The following is a 24,997-nucleotide window of genomic DNA, read 5'->3' as shown; positions in this document are numbered from 1 at the left end:
TTGACTTTGTCTGACTTTGCCGTGAGCTTTACGATTCGGCTCTCATTGTCTCCCATCATTCAGCTGTCGGTAGAAATCGGAAATGAATGCACTCCGTTTGTCCGCAGTCCGAAAGGAAAACTAAATGGAAGTCTAGAGAACGGAACGCTACATCACCATTTTGTACCGCAGACACGATGTGATAACTCTGAGTATCTAAGGGATCTTTTTCCCCAGCAAACAATCAGATAATGATAATGAAGACACTGTCACTAGTGTCACTATCATCAGGAAAATAAAAACAAGGTTGGACCTCGAAGACACAGTGTGCTTTGTGGAACAGCCGCGCGGGTGAGAATTGTGTGAAGGAGCATAAACGCGACAATGAGGTCTGAGGGAAAAGACCAGAACAGAATGTGCTGCTGTTAGACTTCACAGGGAGGACAGGACCCTCTCCACCACAAATATCAGAGGACCCTGTAGCGTGCCAGCCTGTCAGGCAGCATTCAGCCATCTCACCTGTGGGTTAAAAAGTCCCTTATGACACAGATGTGTCAAGAACAGGAGGAACCACCCAGAGGTGTGACCTGGTGTATATGTGTATCGGTTTGAAAAATGGGACATGCTTTTGGATAGCCTACCAAAACATTTTATTTCATTTACACAGCCCTCAAATCACTCCAATCCTGTATGACCTTTTTTCCCCAGAACACTAAAGAAGATATTTTGAAGAATGTTGGTAATGTGTCAACTGCACTTCTTTTTTGTTTTTTTTTACTACCCTGCAAAAAAATTGGGAACCTATTATTAATCCTTTTTAATGTTATATGATATCAATACAGTTATTAAGAAAAGTTCCTGGTGCATTAGTCTCACGTATTTATCATTAGGAATTTAGACGATATGACTGACAGGTACAGCAACCAACCACGTTAGACTTGAGCCACGTTACTGTTTAGAGGCGTGGAAGTGTCCCCGCAGTGACAGACGGGTGTAAATTCACGAACGTGTCAAAAGTTAACAGCAACAAAATGATTATAAGTGCATGCCGTGAACCTCGCATACTTCTAAGAATGAAGCGTTTACTCGATCGTGATGAATTCTAATAGCAAACGTTGTAAACACGACAGCTTCCTTCTTACATCAGACGGCTTCGTGTTGTTTCCAGGTGGTCCATTGTTAGCAAATAGCACCTTACTGTTAAGTGTTACCAAAAATGTTATGTTTCCCGTTACAAAAACAATTAAAAAGCAACAGGGGATTACAATTAAAACCATTACAAATGTACTTTATGTAGTGTGTTTTGGGTCTTATTTCAGTATGACTTAATAACATTGTCTTACCAGTAGAAACCCACAGACACCATTTTAGTTTCCATTAAAACAAATACGACTCCCATTATAAACATTAAATCTCATAATAACCATTAAATCCATTAGAACTGTTTTCTTCAAAGGAGCAATATGGACATTTTAGCGGCATCTAGTGATAAGGTTGCGAATTGCAACGAAAGGCTCAATCAATCCCCCCTCCCTCCCTCGGCTCTCAGAGGACAAAGATGTCATGGCGCTTTCTTGCTCTGTAGAGCAGTTTGTCCGATGAGAAAAACTGTAAAAACAACATGGCAAATTCCATGCAAGGGGACCTGCGAGGTGTGTAGATAGAAATAGCTCATTCAAAGATAATAAAACATTACAGTTCATTATATGAGGTCTTTATAATCCTCCGAACACATAGTTATGTATATTATGTTGCATTTCTGTCAATAGATCATCCTAAATATTACACACAGTACTTTTAAGGGTTAAATGACTTATTTATGTGACTATTAACAAAGAAATATAAAAGCAGATTTAAGCACGTACCTCTCTCTGTGTTGGGCACACCCAGATCAATGGTAGGTATAGAAGAATCGGCGTAATCGCTGTAGTACTCCAGAAGTTTGGTCTGTTTCTCCCATGTTTTCTTCACCACCGGGACTGTCATTTAGAAACATCAATACAAAACACATGAGTACAGCGCCATGGAGACACAGTATTTAGGACAAAGAATTACACACGCTATCTTTGAAACGAAATTTTACCCCATGGAAACAAAAAGATTTAGGTGAATATAACCCGATTTACTGCAAATCATATCAATCATTTGATGTTTGGCTTCCAATGCCAAATGACTGTGGCAAAGCGACCTGATATACCTTTAACGCTATGGACCTGCCGGCGTACGTGATGTATGCGTCTGCTTCCTAAAAGTAGCTTTTGGGTGGTAATGTGCCTTGTAATAGCTTGCACTATCTTGCACTTTTAAAAGGCCTTAGAAACTTGGATAGCAAAAAAGGCACCTTGCCTTCCTTGATGTGCATTAATATAACAATGAAATAAACCATGATAGAGAAAAATGTATTCCCAGTAGTTATTGAGACCTGTTAGAATCAACTTTAAGTGTCTGCAGGTTTCTGTCATTCACAGGCCGAGTTATACACTTTGAAAAACAGACTTTAGAACAAAAAAATCTAAGAGCGCCTTGTTTTTGTGCTTACTATAATATTGCTGACACATGCAGTAACGGTAATCACTTTCAGCTGTGTTACATGCTATTTTGAGAGGTTTAGCGGGAATGTTAATCGAAAAAGTTAAATTTATACCACTGTATGTGGTTATGGGGTCTGTTTAAAATTGGGTATGCCAAATTCAGGCGGAAATTACGAAAAAAGGACACTTGAGTTGCTTTATAATAATAATTGAATCAATTCTGCCTTTGTTACACTTTAAAACAATTCTCAGCCAATCAGAATTAAGCATTTAACAGCCCTATAGTATAAACAGAAATATCCTTATTCCGCCACAATTTTTCCTCCAGGTGTAATGCTAACACTCTACATGACTTCGTAGGGGAAGCAGTTTAATCTAAAAATAAATGAAGGGGAAATCATGTTCTTCTTAACGCCATCTCTTAAACACCTTAGAGTTGACTTGTAAAAGATAATTACGATAATCGGTGCAATTACATGTAACCGATGTGTCAGTTGGTTCAGCTTTGTCTTTTTTCCTCGGCAGACGGTACTTGGAAAACAAAGTGTGACACTTTATCTGTCTCATTAGGTTGGAATTGATGCCCTGTGCTTAGCGACTGCCCGGAGTTGCAGTGAAGGTCCCAACCCTGGAGGACTGCCCACCACGGCTCGAAGCCAAAGGACTCTCAAAACAGAACCACTTCGAAGGTTAAACAGCATGAGACGCCCGTTGAACCCTTAAAACGAAGGGCACGTTGGACTTCATCGGCAACAACTCGAGTGGTCTGATGTGAAAACGGGCACAGCTTCAAGACAGCTCTTCGCTGATGCTATCACTACGGTAAGTGCTCCTGTCAGGAACGATTTGGAGCTTTGAGACGGATGCGTGTCAGAATCACAGATTTTCAAGGACGAGCCGCTCACCTCGGTCGGAATGGAACTTCTTGCAGGTTTTCACTGCTACGAAGATGTTTTCGCTTTTAACAGGCTGACCCTGTGAGGGAGATAAAGAGAAAGGTGATGTGACATGATTCTCAGATGTGTTTAAAGTGATGAAACATTATGTGTGTAGTTCTGTACCTATATAAAAACTGCAAAGAGCAAAACATTCTTAGCAGAAATAAACACGTTAAAAAGACTTCACTGCTAAAAAAGACCGGAAAGATTTGCCCTTCCAAATCAATCTTCTTTTTACAAACGCACAATCCAAGCTCCTTTATCATAGCAGTGTGTGCCTCTCAGGATTTTGGTTCTGGATCCGAGGAGAGCATGCAAAGGCCTGATAACCTAAGGTCTGAAGTAAGATAGCTGAGCGCTGCTTAAGAGAGACCAAACCTCTGTGAATATTAAACACTGTGGATGATTCTGGAGGTCTGTAGCCAGGGGAGGATGAAACATCAGAGCAGAAAATGAGATCTGCTTCCAAATGAAATGACCTGACAAATCTGGTACTGTTTTGAAATATTATGTAAGATTTGTGTATAAATGTGGCTTAACCTTGTTTAGGCAGGTGAGACTGCTAAATATTCACCTCTTTCTGGTTTAAATGCGGTTGATCCCAACAGTTATTTTCTAAATATGCTTATATTTAATCTTAATAGGTTTGTTTTAATCCCACAATCCTGAGGAAATCCAAGGTTCTGAGACCAGTTGCACAAGTGTGCGTTTAATTCGGCAGTGATTGTGACAATTTGCCTCAGCCAGCAAAGAGTTAACAAAGATGATGTTTTCTACACAGTTCTATGATTACTATCTACAGTTCTAAACAATGTTTAAAACCACAAAATCGAAATCTGTTCTGTAGATTTTTTAAACGCTTACCAAAAAGTGTTGTATACAAATAAATATTTTACATTCGGATCAACAAAAGAGATCGCTTTTAAATATATATTTACCTTTAACCTGCAAGAAAAGGCTCAAGGCAACTGCGACTAATTTAGCATGAAAACACGATACTTGGCAACACTGATTTGATGTTTCTGCACTATTTGATTTCATATTCTCAAATATTTATCCTTTGTTTACTTTTTGTTCTGTCTATTGTATTCAATTTTCTGTTATCTCATGCCTGCTAAATGTTTTTAATGTTCTGAAAAATGCCTCCAGTGTATATTGTGGCACAGAGAACCTTCAATTTATTACAACATCACGTTTATCACATTAAATGTGTTTGTGAAAGGTGTGTTTCGCTATTTTGTTAAGGTTACCTACACACAGCGGTGAGCAGCTGCTGACAGTAGTGGCACAGTGTTGGGTGACTGGAGACTTCTCCGACAATGTGCAAAGCTCTGGAACCGCCGTCAGACGAGGTCCCTTTCCGTCCTCCCAGATATACAGCGCCACCTGTGGGACAAGGATGTTTTAGACAAATGCACTCAAATTTCCTGGTATTGGGAAGTGTTGCATTTATCCATGCATGAGGACCAATGCCACTAAGCCTCAGCTCCATCAGACAAATACTTTTATATCTTGAATGGGACATTATAATATTTCAAATAGGCAAATATATTCTCATTTCTCTGTATAAAAATAGGCTATCAAAAAAGGAAAATGTGATTGTCGTGGTGTATCCTGAATTAGGAAACTGTGTGTCCTCAGCTTTGCAGGAGCCTTGGAGAAAGGGACAACATAATTGAGTGCAGAAAAACACATTAATCCTGCAAAGGATGTGATGTTACTGAGGCTATGAGGATTGGAAGCGAAGACTCATTTACCGAGGGACATTTCATGGAAAGAGAGTGAGCGAGCGAGCCTGTTGGAGAGGGAAAGATCGAACAAGAAGGTAGAGATACAAAATATCCTTGAGAAATGTGACGGCAGATTCTGGAAGGTTCTGATAGAGTTGTTCCAGTCAAAGTGCGAAATGACAGATTACAAAGAATGATGACCCAAAGAACAGTATCTATATGTCATGAGCTTCTCATACTACAGCAAACATGCCAGTCAAAAAACAGAAAGTGTTAAGACTGTCCTCAATATCATTACATTTAAGATCATTACAAGACATCCTTGTACATCCTAACTAATGAAGTGATAAAAAAATCCCATTCTCACCTCATGCTTTAAATCTATGGTGAAGTCTGACTTTAAGGGATCTTCTTGAATTTTGTTTGCCAACCTAAAATGGAACAATTAAAATTAGCTAAATGGCAAATACAAAAATAATTGTATTAAAGAATTAGAAAATAGGAAAGTGTTATGTAATATTATTAATATTAAAATGTGTATATAACATTATTGACAAAATATTAATAATAACAATAACATTTCTTCATCATCATCATCATCATCATCAACACCATCATCATCATAATATATAATAATAATAATTAGTATTATATTGGTTATTATTATTGAAGACAATGATGATGATAATAATAATATATATATGTTTTTATTATTATTGACAATGATGATGATGATAGTCATAATAAGAACAATAACAATGTATTATAATTATTACTATTATCATATCTATATATAAAAATACATGCTTGCATATTTCTAAAAATATTAGTATAGTTTAGTTGATTAATTTAATTACGGGTCATTCATTGACTGTCAGTCAAGGGCATCGGAAGGCAATCAAACCTGTTGACAAGAGTAATGCTAAGCGCCCATCCTGCAGTGAAGTCTGGGTACTCGAAGGCTGCAGGGTTCTCAGAGAAGGCGTAATGATGGATGATGGTGGACTCTTCATCATGTAATGGCTTGCCAAGAAACCACTCCTGGGGACACAAAAAAGATATCAATCACAACGATGGTCATCTCAGACTACATTAAACCATAACAGTTGCCGTCCATTTTAATGACACTGTCTGCTGGTCTCACGTTGCGCAGCCAGACGTACTGTATGTAAATGAGTCATCAGGATCCTGAAATCTGTGACCTTCTAAATCTGAAATGTCATATCAGTTAAAAGACAATTCTGTCATTATCGACTTCCTTTCATTTCTAAATCGTATGACTCACTTTCTTCTATTAAACACAAAATACATTTTGGAGAGGGGAACTGGCTGTATTTTTAGATGCACTTTAGAGTTTTCTTGATTTTAAAGAATACACAATAATCATAACACATCATGAAAGTAGATCATGTGGCTTGTGCTTCATATTCCGTGGCTTTCAAAGACATAACATACGTGCATTGTGTGAGAAATTTAGTTTGAACCTATATACATATATATATATATATATTTTTTTTTTAAGATATCAGTCTGTAACATCGCAGTAACAACTGTGAATTTATAGACACATTTCCCATTTGAACCGAAATGGCTGTGTCAGGTGCAAATACAAGGACTTGTTTCTTTCCCGTCATTGCTCTCATACAAAAAAAGAACAAGATGAGGTTAGTTTGAAGAGCTAAATTGATGTAAGTACTTCTGTAATCGCAGATATTAATAATCACGTCTATCCTTATAGCAACTTAAAATCAAGCAGAAATCTCTGCTAGTCTGTCTGTGTATGAAATATTATCTGACGTCTGCAAGGAGGGATTTATCAAGAAGGTCTTGTTGTGAGCCATTTAGTGCACGTGGCCCAAGGACTGAAAAAGTTTATCGATCACGATAAATAGCCGTTCAATAAGATTAATGTCAGACTGTGAACCAATTACTCATACCAACTTTTACACATAAAATGCTTGCACCCTGGGGTTTGACATTTACAATAATTCATGATATTTGAGCAGAAAGGCTTGAGGGGCTTTTAGATGCCATATATAATGCAAGCAATCTGTGATTCTCTTTATTTGTTTTTCAAATCAGCTGTATACAGTATATGCTATTATAGTTATTAATGCATGAAAAATAGCCCTAACTCCAGTGCTGTTTAACACGAGAACACCACAAGCACATCTTGTTTAAATTGATAAGCGACAAAGCTGCATGTTACAGCCACACAGACATATTTTATTTGGCATCAAGCATCCAAATGAAAGTTGGGATGCATTTTACAAAGAGTCACTGCACATCACTGAAAGTTCTTACTTTTCTGCGGTCAAATTTTAGGAGGACTCTATGAAGTTTTTCAAGTGACACCCTGGTGTCCTCTTCCAGAAACATGATCCAAGAACAGTTCTTACCAAAATGAGACGAAAAGCTGAAGAAAAGAAAAGTCTGTATTATCAACACTGAAAATCTAAAACATAAACCAGCAATAACTTTAAATAAAACACAGTAGTTACTGAATAACATTTTCATTCACTTAATTTTTACATCACAATTAATATGAATGTAAAATGCAAAGCTTATATCTTAGATCAGGGGTGCACAATCCTGCTCCAGGAAATCGCGCTTGGCCTGAAGTTAACTTTTGGTCTGAGTTTGGTTATAATTTAACAAATTATTTATATTCATATATTATTGTATTGCATTAAATTAAAAACTACTTAACAGTGACTTCTTTACCAGAAGTGAAAGGGATACTTTACTACCAATCCAAAATTTCCCCATGTTTTTACTCACCCGCAAGGCATCCTAACTGAATATGGTTTTCTTCATGAAGAATAATGTTATAAAACCACGTATAATTTTTCATCTTAGCAGTAGAAAGGGAGTGAATGGGTTTAGATTTTTTGAAGCTCAAAAAAGTGCATCCATCAATCAAAGAACTGCTCGACACGGCTCCGTGGTCTTAACAAAGGACTTCTGAAGTGAATCTGTGATATAATTATGACTGCATTATTCTTCAAGTAGAAAGCCATATTAAGTAAGGATGCCTTGAGGTTGGTGAGTAAACATGGGGAAATTTTGATTATGTAATAAAGTTAAGTATCTATCACTTTAAGTTTGAGCCACATAACGTTTATGTCGTATCCGGTGAAATTCTATATACTATGTCTATATACAGCCGTAGAAAAAATTTAAAGACCATTCTGAATTTTTAATTTAATCATCATTTCTAAATGTATTGTGGTCATTCTAGTCCAGTGTCTGTTGAATTTCAACAAAATCAAACCTCAGAAGTGACAGTCATCCAACAGAAATGTGAAAGACTGACACCATGATAATGCATGAAAACTATGATCAAATCAAATTTATCACATAAAGATTGTTTTTAACTTTCGCTAAATAAAAAAATATTAGTGTTCTTTATTGCTTAAAAGGGAATATAGACTTGTTTTCTTGGCAGCATTTGAGGTCTGAAAAAAATCAGAGCATCTTTTCTGTTACTTTGACCTGTTTCTCCGGGTCTCATTTTCTGCAAGTAAAGCCAAATAGAAATAATATTCTAGTAGTTAGTAGTAGTTCACAGATTGAAACAAGAATGGTCATTATACCTAAACATCTACCTATAAATGGTAAATTCATGCTTTGAAACAGTCTCTAAATTACTTCCGTGGCTGTATATACAGTATAATTTATAATAATGTGATTGTCCCTTTGTAAATTTAACCTAGCAGTGTGTCAGTGATGCCTGTAAAGTTTTTCCGTCACTTACTAAGGCAGCAGTGGGAGAATACTCCATGTTCCCTCTGCATCTGACAGCGTGTGCAGGAGCAGGATGACAGGGGCATTCTGAAACAGACAAACCCTCTGTCACTGTCAGTAATGGAAAGATACCGTGAGAACTCTCACTGCTATCAGGGATCGCAGAATCACAAATTGTAGCTGCACATGCAATGACAGATCAGAATAGAGATCTTCACAGACCTAGACTTATTTTGGCTGTCTAAGGGACTAAACCTGCCTGTTACATTCTCATACAATATATTCCCCTGTAGAGGATGACGGCATTTGGTTCTGACTAAATACTATTTACTTAAGCTCTCATATGGATGTTATGTCTTAAGCCAAAATTCATTTGATACTTGTTTCTTTAAATTGACATCATAGCATCATTTTATGACTCAAACTCTCAAACATAGTTAGTCAACTTGACTCAATATTTTTTATAATGTAACAAAATCGCCAAGCCATTGAAATACATTTCATTAAAATTCATGTGTCCAAGCAGCTTGATCCAAATATCCTAAAAAAGAACATGACGATGACTAAATATAGAGCTGAGAACTGAGGACTTTATGGTGTGTCTTCATGCCGCTCATCAGGAAGTGCAAAAGCGTGAAAGAGACTTTGATTATAGTGTGACTCAGTGTGAAGATGTAGGTCAGCGAAACCCTGTTATCGTTGTGTAACCTCTCAGAAACAGAAGGGTGCTCAGATTTAAATCACGTGGCCGCCAGAGACCAGAGAGGTGAGAAATGAGAAGCTAATTGGCATTTTAGAGACGTTTGCTACACATAGCTAAGGTTGAAGCATACCTCAAACCTTATCCCTAATGTTTTAAATTGCTAAACAAATTAAAGATTTATCACTAGCGGAAAAGTTCACCTTTCCGATTATGCATGCAGTAATTTACCTTTGTAATTGACATTTTCTTTGTGTGATCAGTTCCTTAATCTAAAAGGGATTCGAACGTGGTTGAATGTCAGGCCTTGGGTAGAATAATACCGCAAGTGATAAATGAACTGAAGAACTAATCCATGGCAAGCTGCAGTGACGGCTTTGAAAAACAGCTAATACGATAAATAACATTGGTGGCATGTTTTGACCGGCCGCAAATCACTTACAGGAGAGAATGGACAACGTCCTCATTAAACTTATCTTATAAGATTGCATAAGGGCATAAAATATACATGAAGAGTCAGCCGCCAGCATCAAAAATATATTTTATAAACCTGCATGTCAGGTCAAACTAATACAAATCATTATGTGGATGCATTTCGGTTGTGAGGTCGGATTGACTTCGCTAATGTACTCTGTCCATTCGGCCTAATTAGAATAGAGATTGGAACAAATGTGATACATCACACTGCCGTGCCAAAAGCTGTGCGGTCCAACCGTGACTGTGTATCGGTGTAATTCATTAGAGAAAATTTGAGCTGATGGAAGAAACTAATCAGCCTCCTTATTGTCTATAAAAATTACCCTGTTGCCTTTTCCAAGTCATTTGCATTTTAAAAAAACTCCTTCCGTTACTTTTTATATGAACCTGACTTCAAATCACTTGAAACACTTCAAATTACTTAAAAAAAACTATTCTTGTATGTCTTGTCGACTGTGGGCAACAAACTTTAACTATCATATGAACAAGGATGGCTTTGTGGTATAAATGGAAGTAGACCTATAAAGTATAAGGACCAATCACAATTCGGTATCAAAATAAATAGAAGAGAAAAGGCAGGTCACAATACAATGTGCAAATATTTAAACTATCATCCCATTTTGATGGATTATGAGAGGCCAACAGTCTAAAAGACCGTTCGCACAACCAAGGATGATACAAATTACTATACAGACAGAGGTTTCAGGGTATACACGGAAATCATGGAGCTAAATTTTATATTTTTATTATTTACTTTCGATACCTTTTAAGACCTCATTGCCACTTCAGGTTTTAATCAGATACATAGGTGGCATCATTTTCTCACCCCCAGGTTGTTTCGAACCTGTATACGTTTATATGCTCTGTCAAACACCAAGAAATACATTTGCAAGAATGTAAGCAATTTTCATTTCTGGGAGATCATCCACTAGTAGTTGGAAACAAATATATTGTAGGCATATTGTAATATATTTTGTTCTTTTAAACACATGATGAGATAGTTTGAAGAATTAAGGAAAACAAACTGTTCTGGGCACCTTTGACAATCATTTAATTTGTCCTACTATGGTAGTCAATGATGTTCCAGATCAGCAAATAGCTAACATTCTTCAGAATATCTTTATCTGTGTTCATCAGGTATTTATACAGGTATGAAATTACACGAGGGTGAGTAAATGATCACAGAATTTCTTTTTTGGGTGAACTATCACTTTAACTTACATTTACTATATACTGATTGTAAGATGGCACAACTAAACAGTCCTAGTTTGTGATTAACATTTACTCATTTTGCAGAGGCTTTTATCCAAAGCGACTTACAAAGAGTTCGGGGAGCAATAAGCGATATGTCATAAAAGAGCAATCGTACGATAGGCGCTAATACAAAGTTACTAGTTTCAACAAAAGATAGACGACTACCTGTTGAGAGAAGTTTTTAAATTTTTAAATTTGTCTGTCGAGTATTCAGGGAAGAGATGGGTTTTTAAGTAGTTTTTTGAAGGTTGTGAGAGATGTGGTTGACCGGACCGCGTTAGGAAGAATGTTCCACCAGGGAGGAGTTGTGAAGGAGAATGAGAAGGAAAGGGATTTGGTGCCCTTATGAGAAGGCATGACAAGGCGCTGTTTGCTGAACGCAGGGTTCTTGATGGGGTGTAGGAGGGTGTGAAAGTATGCCGGTGCTGATCCAGTGTTAGTCCTGTAGGCAAACATCAGTGACTTGAATCTGATACGGGCTTCAACAGGTAGCCAGTGGAGAGAGATGAAAAGGGGTGTCTCATGAGCCCTTTTGGGCTGTAGGAAGACGAGGCGTGCTGCTGCGTTTTGAAACAGCTGAAGTGGTTTGATAGCCCTTGCAGGAAGACCAGCAAGGAGAGTAGTCTAAACTGGTTATAAATTGACCTCCCACTATTCGCCTCCGCGATGATTAAATTCAGGAAAACTTTAGCTTTGGAAAATATCTGTTAAAACAAAAATGTCTTCTTTTGTGTTCTGCAGAAAAAAAAGAAAGTCATACAGGTTTTAAATGACAAGAAGGGACAGTAAATTATGACGGAATTTCCATTTTGAAGGTGAACTACTTCTTTAAGAAAAACAGCAAGATAATGTAAATAATATAATATAAATGCTCAAAGAACATATTATAATTTACATGTAAAGCCCCATTTTACGAAACAGATTTAACACAACTCTGTGCACTCTCATGGCCTTAAAGTTGATGAATAGCTCAGTAAAGCAGACTACAGACTCTGTTGGTCTTTGGATTATTGAATTCGACGGTGGGCGCTCCCACTGTTTTGATGCTTTGGCCTCCCAGTGGTGGAACGAATACCCCACAGTCTACACAAGAGCAGTCACTGCTGGCTGCGTACTAGCTTCTGAATGTCAATGACTGATGCTCTACAGCACTACAGTATATGGTAACAACTCACAAGGAGAAAAAAGTTACAATCTGAAAACTAAGTTAGATCGACATTGCTGGAGCTTTCAGAGTTCAGGAGCAGACAGAGAAAGGACAGGAACTGCCATGCATGTCTGTTTAAGGGTGTGATACAGTATATTAGAATTTCTCTGTAGCAAATAAACATTACAACTGATGAGATTCGAATTGCTATGTGGAGAATGCAATGCATGGGGACTTCACTGGAATTGTCTGTTTTTTTAGATCAGTGCTGACATCTTGTGGCAAGACATAAACAAGCACCAAGTCAATGAGGGGGCTTGTCAACAAGTTATGGGAAACATCTTGGCCTACTTACTTATTATAACATTAAATACATATATTTTTGTGATCTTCAAAGTTGGTTAACATCTTGCGCTGTCTTGTCACTGGCAAACAGAATTTTACGGATACTTTAAAGAGAGTTCATCCAAAATTCTGCCATTATTTATTGACTCCCAAAATATTCACAACCTGTATCACTTTCTTTCTTCTGCAGAAAACAAAAGAAGATACATTGAGAAATGTCTTAGTGGTTTTGTGTCCATATGCTGCAAGTCAAGGGGGGCCAACAACGTTTTTTGGTTTCAACATTGGGTAGTTTACCCAAAATTGGCATATCAAACCTGTATAGCCTTCTTTCTGCAGAACACAAAAGAAGATATTTTGAAAAACTGAAGTCTACAACCTTTGAAAAATTACAGCATTCTGGGGGGGAAACAGGAGACTGAAAATGAAAGGAAGCAGAAGGGATATGGCGGAGGATAAGACATGATTCTAAATCTGGTTTTGATTGGATCGAAGGTTGAAGGCTCGGTGAACTGGTGCTGAACTCAGAGGTTATTGCAGTTTGGCACTTCAGCTTTAAAAAAAAACAGTCAGTCAGAAAGAGTTTGTCTACAGGAGCGTTAAATGATCTGGTGAAGTTGGGAGGGGTGGAAAAAACACAATGCATTATATTTTCACTCTCAAAAAATCCTGAGAAATAATGGAACACACTCCGAGGGGGAAATGCTAAGGCTGAAACCAAAGCTTTCTCTCACAGCGATAAAGCTTTTAAAATTTGAAATGTCAATCTCACCACTTAACTTTCTGAAAATGTCACTTTTATTCATTCTTGCGCCTTCTGAAATGAGAATGTCTGATAAGATGTGCTACGAACATGCAGAAAACTTTTGCATTGATAAACTTGCTTTCATGACAATGAAAGCTGAACCTATTTAGGGAACTGTAGAGTTGCACAGAAAAATTGTAAAAGCTTTTTTCACAATATGTACGATAGTAAATTAAAACTTTAATTGTGCACACCTGGCTTGGCAACAGGTTTATTACAGATTGCTATCATTTCTGTGAACCCTAATAATTACATTAACTTCACGTGAAACCATGCCAACCACAGGAAAAAAACGTAATGAAATTGAATAGGGTCGAGTACCTGTTGAAGGGCTCGTGTCTGCTGGAGAAGGTCTGTTCTGAGTTTCTCTGCCTGCTGGACATGGTATGAATTCCTTTGGCTCTGGATGACAAACATGATGTCTCTCAATTCTACAACGAATGTAGAGAAAATCAACATGTCAGAAGATTCATTCGCTTTTTGTGATAGAACGATTTTATAGCAGTTGCAAGTGCATTTCTAGGAAACATTAATTTCAGACTCAAAGTATAGGAAAGAGATTGTGATTTTTTTCTTTAAATGCAATACATTTTTTATCGAAATTGATAAATAAGCAAACATTCAACATTTTGCCTTAAAGTGGCAAAGTAATTTCCGAAAGTAATTTTTAAGTAAAAATTTGCTAAAACCAATTATTGAGCAAGTACATAAAAGAATGGTGTTTAAAACTGTCACTACTACCCTTGCGGGATTCACAACGTAAAGCTTGTAATAATGGTTTGTAATTTGCCCTGTCGTTCCCGAAGATCCTTATTTGGTTTCTTTTGTCTATGCGTCATTTCATCACATTCGTACACAGAATGAAGAGGATCCGGCTGCTAGCCAGCACGTGGATGCTGCGAGTGACGTGCGATTCGTAGTGTGTACTCACAACTGTTGGGTAGGAAGTTATACAACTTTAAGTATTATTTATGGTGGCGTTTAGTACTTTTATTTTTAAACGGCAAGCAGCGTTGACATCTGGGGATTCATCAGTTGTGAAAAACAAGAAATGATGAACCGATAACAGTTCACAAAGAAAAAGTGAATGTGATGGGACTAGTGCAAAAACAAGAATTAATATTGGCGAGGCACTTCAAAGGTGGCGTGAACTTTGTGATCTGAAAGAATTTTAAATGGATCTTTATTTCTACCGAACAGTTAAGGCATGTCATTATTTCAATAGATAGGAGAAAAACTGGAGCTCCTTCTTGTTGTGTTAATACAGACGGGTACGGTTTCATCGGTTGTTCTTTTTCTCTTTGTTATGTTTATTATTATAAATGTCATTTAAGCCCTATTCGCACAGGATTAGTATTATCTGGGGACCTGGTGTGATTTAGAAATTACCTCCCCACATCTGTATTTCATGTAGCGCGAATTAGCACGGATAAGTGAAGTCAAATTTACGGACTATATCCCAGATATGAAGGCAAGGCTTTGCATATAGTATTTACATTTACATTTATTCATTTGGCAGACGCTTTTATCCAAAGCGACTTACAAGTAGTTTTCTACAGTGGCACATTACTGCAGAGCAATCAGGGGTAAGGTGTCTTGCTCAAGGGCACTTCAGTCATGACCTGCTGGCACTGAGATTACAACCGGCAACCTTCTGATCACAAGCCCAACGCTCTAACTATTAGGCCACAGCTGACCCACTACTTTTGAATGGCAAACCACGATATGCCTTATTCAAAATTCAAAAGGTCAGACCCTATCTCACTGAGAATGCAGCACAACTCCTTGTCCAGGCCCTGGTAATCTCAAGTTTGGAGTACTGCAATGCTCTCATTGCTGGTCTTCCTGCAAGGGCTATCAAACCACTTCAGCTGGTTCAAAACAATGCAGCACGCCTCGTCTTCCAACAGCCCAAAAGGGCTCATGAGACACCCCTTTTCATCTCTCTCCACTGGCTACCGGTTGAAGCCTGTATCAGATTCAAGTCACTGATGTTTGCCTATGTTACACCCTACTACACTCCTACACCCCATCAAGAACCCTGCATACAGCAAATGAGCAGCGCCTTCTCATAAGGGCATTAAATCCCTTTCCTTCTCATTCACCTTCACAACTCCTCCCTGGTGAAACATTCTTCCTAATGCGGTCCGGTCAACCACATCTCTCACAACCTTCAAAAAACTACTTAAAACCCATCTCTTCTGTGAATACTTGACAGACAAATGAGAAAAAAAAAACTACTCTTAACAGGTAGTGGTCTATCTTTTGTTGAAACTAGTAACTTTGTATTAGCGCCTATCGTACGATTGCTCTTTTATGACATATCGCTTATTGCTCCATGAACTTTGGATAAAAGCGTCTGCTAAATGACTAAATGTACAATGATGTATGACCGTACTTGTCAGCATTTAAGACCAGTGTTCGGGGATCTTCTGTCCGGTTCGCATTACAGGAGTTTCCAGGAGAGATAAAAAAACTGGAGACTCCCGGCCAAAATGGCAGGTATGGAAATGACATATAAAAGCACTTCAAAACAGCCTCCATTTGCGCTATTTGGATCTATTTATGTTCTTATTTGTTTCGTGTTATATCATCTGCCATGTTATCTGTCTTTATTATGCGCTACTGATGTACAGTGAAGATTCTCACCATTGCACAGGCCACAACTCAAAATATCAGACTCATCCGGCAGTTGAGCAGTGCGCAATCACAAATCACGTTAAGAAAATACCTCCGCACATCACCTGCAGTAGCAATTACAAACTGAGATGGCGACAAAGAGTCCAATCCTACGTAGTGCAGCTTTAAAGAGTTACAAAACACAAAACAACATTTATTAAGATGTTAATAGAGTTGGTTGTGTTGCACATCATAGAATACAAGGTCAGCAACTGTATAAGAGTAGAGAAAACAAGTTATTTTTGCCTTCCAGTTTTTAAATCCTCAACTGGCCAACGTTAAAGGACGTGAAAATACTCCCAATACCTAATCGATTTAATTTCAGTTCACAGATATAAAACTAAAATCTAAAATGTTGTAGACTCTGATATACAGTGCAATACAAACCGGATAACAACACTCAAATCAACACAGCCTCTATTTTGAATAACACATAAAGGAATAAACTATAAATAGATCTGAAAACAAACAATGCTCACAAATCACTTTGAAATAAGCATGTCAAATGAAGCATGGCTTAAAAGTGGACGTGCTGAGAAATGACTCCGTTGAGGTCTGCGAGTGGTGACTCCGATACGGGTGGAATTAGACGTGATTTAACACGCAAAGACATCGATCACACAGAGAACAATCTGTGACATTTCACTAATGTCACAACAGTCCATGAAACCTTTACATGAACTTTAGATTTATCATCAAACCAGCAGGTCTTTGCGACATCAACACTGAAGCAGCGCCAAACATAAACAACAACTGAACGTCAGCCAACTGGTGTCATATCATACTGCAAAAGGGTTCAAAAGATCTATGTTTGTTTCATTTGGCTATTAGTGCACCCATAAAGGTCTACTAGAAATATAAATAGATAATAAATAAAGTAAATCAAAGAGCATTAAAAGCAATGTAGTCTAGTACAATCAGATATCGGTCTGATTGCGTCGGTGCAGGTGCATTTTATATCACATAACCAGCAAAATACAGATGTCTGCTGTATTCTACTACATTACATTACAACACCCACATAGAAAACATACTCCAAAATCCAAAGCATGCATTAGAGAATTATATTTGCTTTCATACGTTTCCCTTACTGAGAAAAACACAAAAGCACGCAGTGTAATAAAACCCACACAGCACAGTCACTTGTTTAATAAGTCTTGAAGACACTTCATCATATGAGCACTGCTCCTGTTAGCTCCACACAAAAGGCATCCTGCCAGACGCGACTCTCTCGATTTCTTTATTATGTCTTCCTTTTTTTGAGCATTTGCACAAAAATGTGGCGGTGAAGAGAATTCCACAGACCATAAATTATGATTATACATTTACATATATACATTGTTTTTTCCTGCGTGAGGTTTTTAAGCAGCTCTGAGAAATGAGGCTCATTTGTCACAACAGAAACAAGATGAGCCGCATGTGGAAAGCGACAGGATTTTGCTGAGGGATGGTGAGAATGCGCAAAAACTCCAGGTGCGCCTCAGTCCGTGCCCTAGTTCAGAAGCAAGTGCACCGACCCGAACAGGTGGGCAATTGTGTTAAACAGCTTATGGGCAGATTGTATCTAACACACAGAAAACGTCTGAGATCTGCATTCGTGTACGTTGGTTCTTTAGTGGTTATCAAAAGACAATCTGGTGTGGGCAGATCAAAACCTGGTTCATCTGGTTTCTATCTGTGCATTTATTGGCTGACCTACACAGTTCTGGCATCAAACCGCCAGAAAACACAATTATTAAAACACTACGATATCCCTTTGTACAATTATTTGTGCATTGCCAGATTAATATTCATAAGTTAGCCTTCACCATTTCACAACATAATCAACATCTGTGCCTGCATGCGGAAATATTCCCTTCTCGGAATTCCCAGAATGCACCACAAAGCCAGTAAACATTAGCCGCTCGCAACCATTTTCTTCAACACCAACAAAAACACAAATGCTAAAATATAGGTAATATTGATAAAATGTTTCATTTGATGTTGTACGCAGCTAGTTTAATGCATGAGCTTGTGACGGTGCCAATGTTTAGTTCATGAAGGCCGTTGCTAGCACTTGAGCTCACTCAGTATATAATAATATACATCAAGGAGCAAAATGAGACACGGCCGTCTGTGTATGCGGTCGGACACCCGCATCCACTCAAGGCCAAGGGCAAGAGTGCCGGGGCTGCAGGCAGAAGCTGTAATGTGATGTCAAGCAGCTTTAATTTAGTGTTGCTGCCTGCTGTCTCCGTTCTGTCCTTCTCTACCTCAAAGCTGCTATTGATCTGCCGGCTCTGATGGGAAGGGGATTTACCTTCTAAACCTCGCTGTGCCCATCTCCGACAGATCTGCCTGCCTCAGGGAAAGAAGCTTATAAAAAAAACGCACGCCGTTCGCTACAGTCTCCAGTTCGTATCGTGGAGCTTTCAACAGCACGGCCCGCTTTTAAAAGTCTTTGCGCTGCGCTTGCTTTCAAGTTTATGTGCCCGTATGCCGAGGCGTGATAAAGTCTGTGCCAGAATTGTATACATAATGTGTATGTGTATGAGATGTGTGTAGTCACGGACATATGGTGCTAAAATTTAATTGGCTCCATTTCAATACCATAGGCATAGTTGAGGCATCATTAAAATGTTGCGTGAAATCTTGCATGATCAAATTTGACTTAAAGGTCCAGTTTATAAAATTTAGCAGCACCTAGTGGTGATGTCGCAAATTGCAACCAATAGGTCACTACACCCTCCATTTCAAAGCGCTTGACTGACACAGGACTGAGATGTCGTCACATTAGAGCTACTGTAGAAACAACATGACGAACTCATGTATGTATGTAGATAGAATTAGCTCATTCTAAGGTAATAAAAACATAACACTTCATCTTACAAGGTCTTTAAACACCTCTAAAGACATGGTAATTTAAATTATATTGCATTTCTGTCAACAGAGGTTTGTTCGTATACAACCTTTAAGCAGATGTGTTAAAAGCCCAAGGAACATTTTCACCCGTCTCTCTTGGCAAAGCTAGGTGCCACAGTAATTACAGCAATTCAGACCCGGAGAACATTACAGATAAGGTGACTGCCAATCTCTCAATGTCTCCCTAATGCGTCAGTGATATCAGATTAAGAGCACAGAGCAGTATATAAAAAACAATGTAATTAAGAATGAATTGAACTGGTGTGGGCTCTACACTAATGGCATTCGATTTATCATCAAACAGCAGAACTAGAGAGAGACGCAAAGAGAACTCTCAACATTTTATCATTCTTCTTGACCTTACATCAGTCTCGTTCTCTACAAGCTTGGCTGATATCACCTTTGTATGTTTTAACGTGCTAATGAAGGACCTTAGACGGTGGAATGCAATTAAAAATCGTCTCGAATTATAGAGCTTTGCTTTAACATAGAAATGTATTTCTGACCCCAGTCGAATGCAAAAAATGTTGCCTGCAACTCTCAGTGAAGCCTTGTTTTCGATATATTGAGCCTCTGCATACTTTGCTTTTTTACTGCATGGCTTCTGTAAAATATCTTATTTAAAGTGATTCATTAATGAAATTTCATAATTCTTTCATATAAATTCTATTTAAGGGAAATATGTGATGTGTAAGGGAACAAAAAGCAGCAGAACTTTAGCCACAGCCAAAAGCCATATGACCAAGGCCTTAGCAAGGGAGACCGTGTCAAGAGAAGCTAAATTAAACTTTAATGCTTTATTTGGTATTGGTACTCTGATTACAGCGCTCAGAGGCATATCATTCTAGTTTGATCTTTCTTTCTCTCTCATTCAGCCTCTTCTTTCCTCAATCTGTATTTCAGAAAGGGTGTGACTCTTAAGATAAAGGGGCAGAAGCTTTTAGATAAAATATGTATTGAGTGAGACACCAGGGAATTGAGATTCAGTCACCTGTATTGTTTTCTCCATATAAAGTATCACCTTCATAGAAATGCCCTGGGATTTTGTTTTTTACTCGCTATCTTTTTCCCCATGCCGCTCATTCTCAGGGGCCTCAATTTCCAGAAACACAGGTATCTAATAATACACCAATAAACAGTGAACCAAGCCTGTGGACTACAAACAAAAGCATTTGATGAATGTAAGTGTATCACTACATTCACACCGAGGTCAACCAACTAACATGAAACATCGTAGACGGGACAGATTGCAATGTATCTACCCAAGAACCGAAATTGAAATCAGATCCTGACCTGCTATGACTCAAAGAAACGGTTCACCCAAAACAAAAAATTCTGTCTGCATTTCCAAACCATCGCGTTGTTTCAAATCTGTATACATTTCTTTGTTCTGATGAACACAGAGAAGGACATTTGGAAGAATGCTTGTAACTAAACAATTCTTGGCCACCATTGACTTACCATGATTGTAAAATTACAATGATAGTCAAAAGTGGCCCAGAAGTGTTTTCTTTCCAACATTCTTCAAAAATATCATTTTGTGTTCAACAGAACAAAGACATCTGGTAATATACCAAAGTTGGAAAAAGCCCAAATATATTATACACCCTATTTGGAACAACTTGGCGGTGAGTAAATGAAGACAGAATTGCAACGACGGGACCTAAAATGAGTTCTAGAGCAACGTAGGAAAGAAAAGTAAGACGTGATATTGTTTGCTTATTTATTAAAATGAAAAAAAGAGAAGATGATGGAGAATAGAAGATAGAGGGACAGCATGAGAAAGAGAGCTCTAAAAACTGTGAAGGGAAAATAGCACATTTATCTCTAGAGGGTTGTAAATAACCGAGACCAGGTAGAGCTAGACAGCAGGGAAATAAAGAGAGTAAATGAGAGAGTAAATATTGTCTTGAGAAAACAGACCCTCTGGTTAAACCCCCTTACTGTGGTAAAACACAAATGTTCAATAAGCATTCAAATTGATCATCTTCTTTAGAATAAACAATTCTTCCATTTAATACCAAAGTTCATTATCTTAACCGCAGGCTTTTGCTGTTGCCAAACACAGCTAAAGCAATAAAAAGGGTAAATTTGTATCTATTCATTTGATGAATAGTATTAAATTGTCTCTGCGTGCCAATTTGAAGGGACACAAGAAATTGCAATACAGCCAAAAATTTACTTTTGCAGAGGATGGCTCAGACGTTAACAGTTGGTGGCATAATCTTTTTTTTGAGAAAAGGCTGTTAAAAGTCATAAAAATATTGTGCAAACCAAACCTAGAAGCAATCAAGATTTCCACAGCTCCACTTCGCTTGGATCAGCTTAAAAAGTTGAAAGTCTTTCGTCTGCATTTATACAGTCTTAAACCAAACAGCAAAACTGTGAGGCCAGGCAGTGAAGACATATGTTACTCGCTGAGGTGTGAAAATGGCTACAAAAATAGCTAGTTTAACAACAATTACAGAGAGTCTACGGCAGGTCACAGCCTCTATAGTAATTAGAGACCATGTTTGAAGGAATCACGGCGGCGAGAGAACAATATGGCATTTAACCATCTTCCCCACCCTGCCATTCTCATCTCTGGCCTTTCCCACCATTAACAGAAGCCACACAGACCTGAAGGGTCTCAAATCAATGATGCAGGGATAAAGAGTCCGATCTCATCAATAAAGAGATTAAAACCTCTCAGCACACACACAAATCAAAAGCCTGATCGAATGCGAAGAAATTGAGGTGACTGCCCGCGTGTGAGCGCAGTGGTACGATCCCTCCACCTGGCACAAACCCAGGCTGACAGGTCGCCTTGCTTGAGATGGCAGGAGGAAGCGTAAAGGACAGTCACCCCGTGCCCTCGCCGGTGATTTGTCACCACTCGGAACGTCAGTTGAACAGGTGCATGGGACGCTCTCCAACACCCCGTAGGACCCGCTGATTTAAATGTAGAAAACAAGCCAACAGTGAGAACTAGAGGGGAAAAACACAACACAAAAACTAACAAATTGTTTCATTCGTAAACTATCGGCCTTGACGATGCTAAGCAGATGGAAACCTAAAAATGGTACAAGGAATAATATATATATATAATATAATATTTTTCACCATATAGTGACGTGACTGTTGTTTGAACAGTCACAGGAAACTTCTTTCTAAGACAGACCCACACAAGTGGCACCATTAAGCTTTAAGGAGGAACAACGAGAATGTCAAGAGTGGATTTTTCTCGCTCATTGTAAGGTGACGAAAAGTCAGAAAGGTTGTTGACGGCTCATTTCCAGGAGTGGTGGCACTGCACATGCTCAATGTTTGAGCCGAGACTGGCTGCACTCCAGCGACTCTCATCATCGTGGTGCTATAGATGTAACGATTTGGAGCGAATCATATCCGTATGCAAAGCTGCTCGATCCCCTCCGACACACCTGAGTAATGTACTGTTCAGTGAGAGGCAGGAAGTTGGAGGAAAAAGCAAATGAAAGGAATCGAAAGAGTACAGAGAAGACAATGAGTTGGAGATGAAATCAAATAAAGAGAGAAAGACAACATGAGTAATAAGGCCAGCTGTATCGACAAAACTAAATGATTAAGCCACCTTAGATGGCACGAAGGCAGAAGGTTATTCATTCAAAAGCCACTATATTCAATCTTAGGTTTGAGATTGAGATGAAAAGCATTCTGGTGAAGAAAATGAAAAAAGTATGAATATGAATATTCATAAAGGACGACTAGGGCACCGCATATCTATGGGTCACTGAATTTGTAATGATTCCTTGATTTTAATACCTGCGAGTTTGTGTAACAGTGCTCTCAAAACCAAAACATGAGAAAAGGTTTGAATATGCATGACATTTGAGAAGTGCAGCAGGGGGGAAGATTCAAGGTGAATAGTGACTTAAATTTCAGTCTCTCATACAGAAAGGTCATAAACAGGAGTTTTAAAGGTAGAATAGGGAATACTGTCCAGAAAAAAATTTGTCGTCATGCTGGTTGGAAATCTCTTTACATCCTTTTCGAAAACAATAAGTAAAGTGGTCCAGTGATATTTTTATAATTATCGCATGTGAAAGGTGTAGGACCAAAATAATGTTCGCCAAATCATTACATTCGGGACAAATGCAATGATAGGTCATGTGTACATTTTCAGTCAACGTATTTTGCATCCAACTGCGCACCCTGACGTCCATACGTCATCAACGTTGTCACATACGCTGTGCAGACACAGCAGGAAAATGGCAGCTGGAACCTAACTTTCTTCTTGTTAAATGTGTGCAAGTTTGCATTCGTGAATGCATTCGTCCCTGACGGTTGATTTGCGGCCACTTTCCGGGGTTTTCCCGCTCTATCTGTTCGTGATTGTGTTTCGGAGGTTTCAACTGGAGATGGGTGTGAAAAATGGGAAAATCATGGCCAAAACGGGAGTGTTGACAGCTATGAATATAATCTGTGTCGCGTTTCCACGCTGGGGGCAACTGGGGGAGCCAAGGGTTTCAAAGATGATGCTATGGTTCCTTCTGGACTGGTAGGTACATGTTTTGATTTTGATGGGTTTTGATTATGTTGCTGATGTAGTTTGTGCACGTTTATGTATTACATCGTTACCCAGCGTCTAACGGGAACTATGATGCCTCTAATACCATTTTAAAGTCTGCACCACAAATGTAACAATACAGATGAAATCATGATTAACAATAAAACACGAACAAACAATCAAAATCTATTGTAATAAGGGCTTTTGCATATTTTGAAACAGCAAAAATAGTTACAGTGGTTCTTAGTATGAATGAGCCTTTAGGAAGAAACCAAGATAAAAAAGGTGTGTGGCAGGAAAAAAAGTCGAGCACACTTCCTTTCTTGACGGTACAGCAAAAAGAATAACACTCATTATGATTCTCAGCAAGACTTGGACATCGGAAAACGTCTTGGTCTCCAACACCAGAAGTTAGATGAGTGAGCACCAGCTGGTTTAATTGCGCTCATTACAATGCTGCGGTCCCCATTCCTGAACACATTTCACCCAAAGACTAATGAGCGTTGAAGGCAGTTTTAAACCTCCTACTTTGCATCAATAATTCAGGGCCTGGAGGCAGCTCCACTTAAAACCTTACGAATCTATGTGGCTCATTATTGGGTCTTAAACTGTGCGCCGCTCCAAGGAAGTGGAGTAAGTAAACATGATCTCTGGCACTTAAAAATGGCAGAGCATTGCTTTAAACAACGACTTCTTCGTATATCTGGAAGAGGAGCAGAAGGAGATATTATGAAGTGATTTCAAGAAATTTCCCGAGCAGTTCCCAGAAAACACTTATGATCATAGAACCTGAGATTTGTGGCTCCCGACAGGTGGCTTAACCCAAGCTGTGGATCCATATAAGAGACTGATATATTTTTTATAAACCATCTCTTTGCTGACCTCTTCAGAGCCTTAGAACAACCATTGGTCATATCCAAGGCAGAAATGACAAATATTCCTGGTACACGGCCAAGTAATCAATGCGATGTTGCTGCGGCGTGAACAATGGATTGGATCGTATTTTATATATAGTCTTAATCGGCAAAAACGCTGCACATCTAAGGTGTTGTGTTAGGAAATCTGTGTCATCAGTGAAGCAGGGCTGATCCAACTTTATACACTGACTTCAATCTGCATAAGGTTATCTTCATATGACTCATTCATTTGGAAGTGTTCCAGATCCAGAGAGGAACTATGATCAAAACAAGCATCTAAAAATTTATATAATAAATCATACCGAGACCAACGGAGAAGGAA

General features: G+C 38.5%; 1 protein-coding gene across 1 annotated transcript in view; it reads right to left on the bottom strand.

Annotated features, from left to right (window-relative positions):
* b3glcta (beta 3-glucosyltransferase a) overlaps nt 1-24,997 on the bottom strand; it is a 51,879-nt gene that overhangs the window by 3,738 nt on the left and 23,144 nt on the right. Inside the window, exons 4-11 of the mRNA XM_079481878.1 lie at nt 13,975-14,084; nt 8,936-9,012; nt 7,483-7,594; nt 6,083-6,219; nt 5,546-5,609; nt 4,703-4,834; nt 3,416-3,485; nt 1,845-1,958 (exon numbers count right to left, since the gene is read on the bottom strand). Coding sequence (XP_079338004.1) covers nt 1,845-1,958; nt 3,416-3,485; nt 4,703-4,834; nt 5,546-5,609; nt 6,083-6,219; nt 7,483-7,594; nt 8,936-9,012; nt 13,975-14,084 — 816 coding nt within the window. The remainder of the gene's footprint in view (nt 1-1,844; nt 1,959-3,415; nt 3,486-4,702; nt 4,835-5,545; nt 5,610-6,082; nt 6,220-7,482; nt 7,595-8,935; nt 9,013-13,974; nt 14,085-24,997) is intronic.

This window comes from Barbatula barbatula (genome assembly GCF_947034865.1).
Source record: "Barbatula barbatula genome assembly, chromosome: 19".
Lineage (NCBI taxonomy): Eukaryota > Metazoa > Chordata > Actinopteri > Cypriniformes > Nemacheilidae > Barbatula > Barbatula barbatula.
Note: the sequence above shows the minus strand (reverse complement) of the source record. Positions and strands in the feature narration are given on the sequence as shown.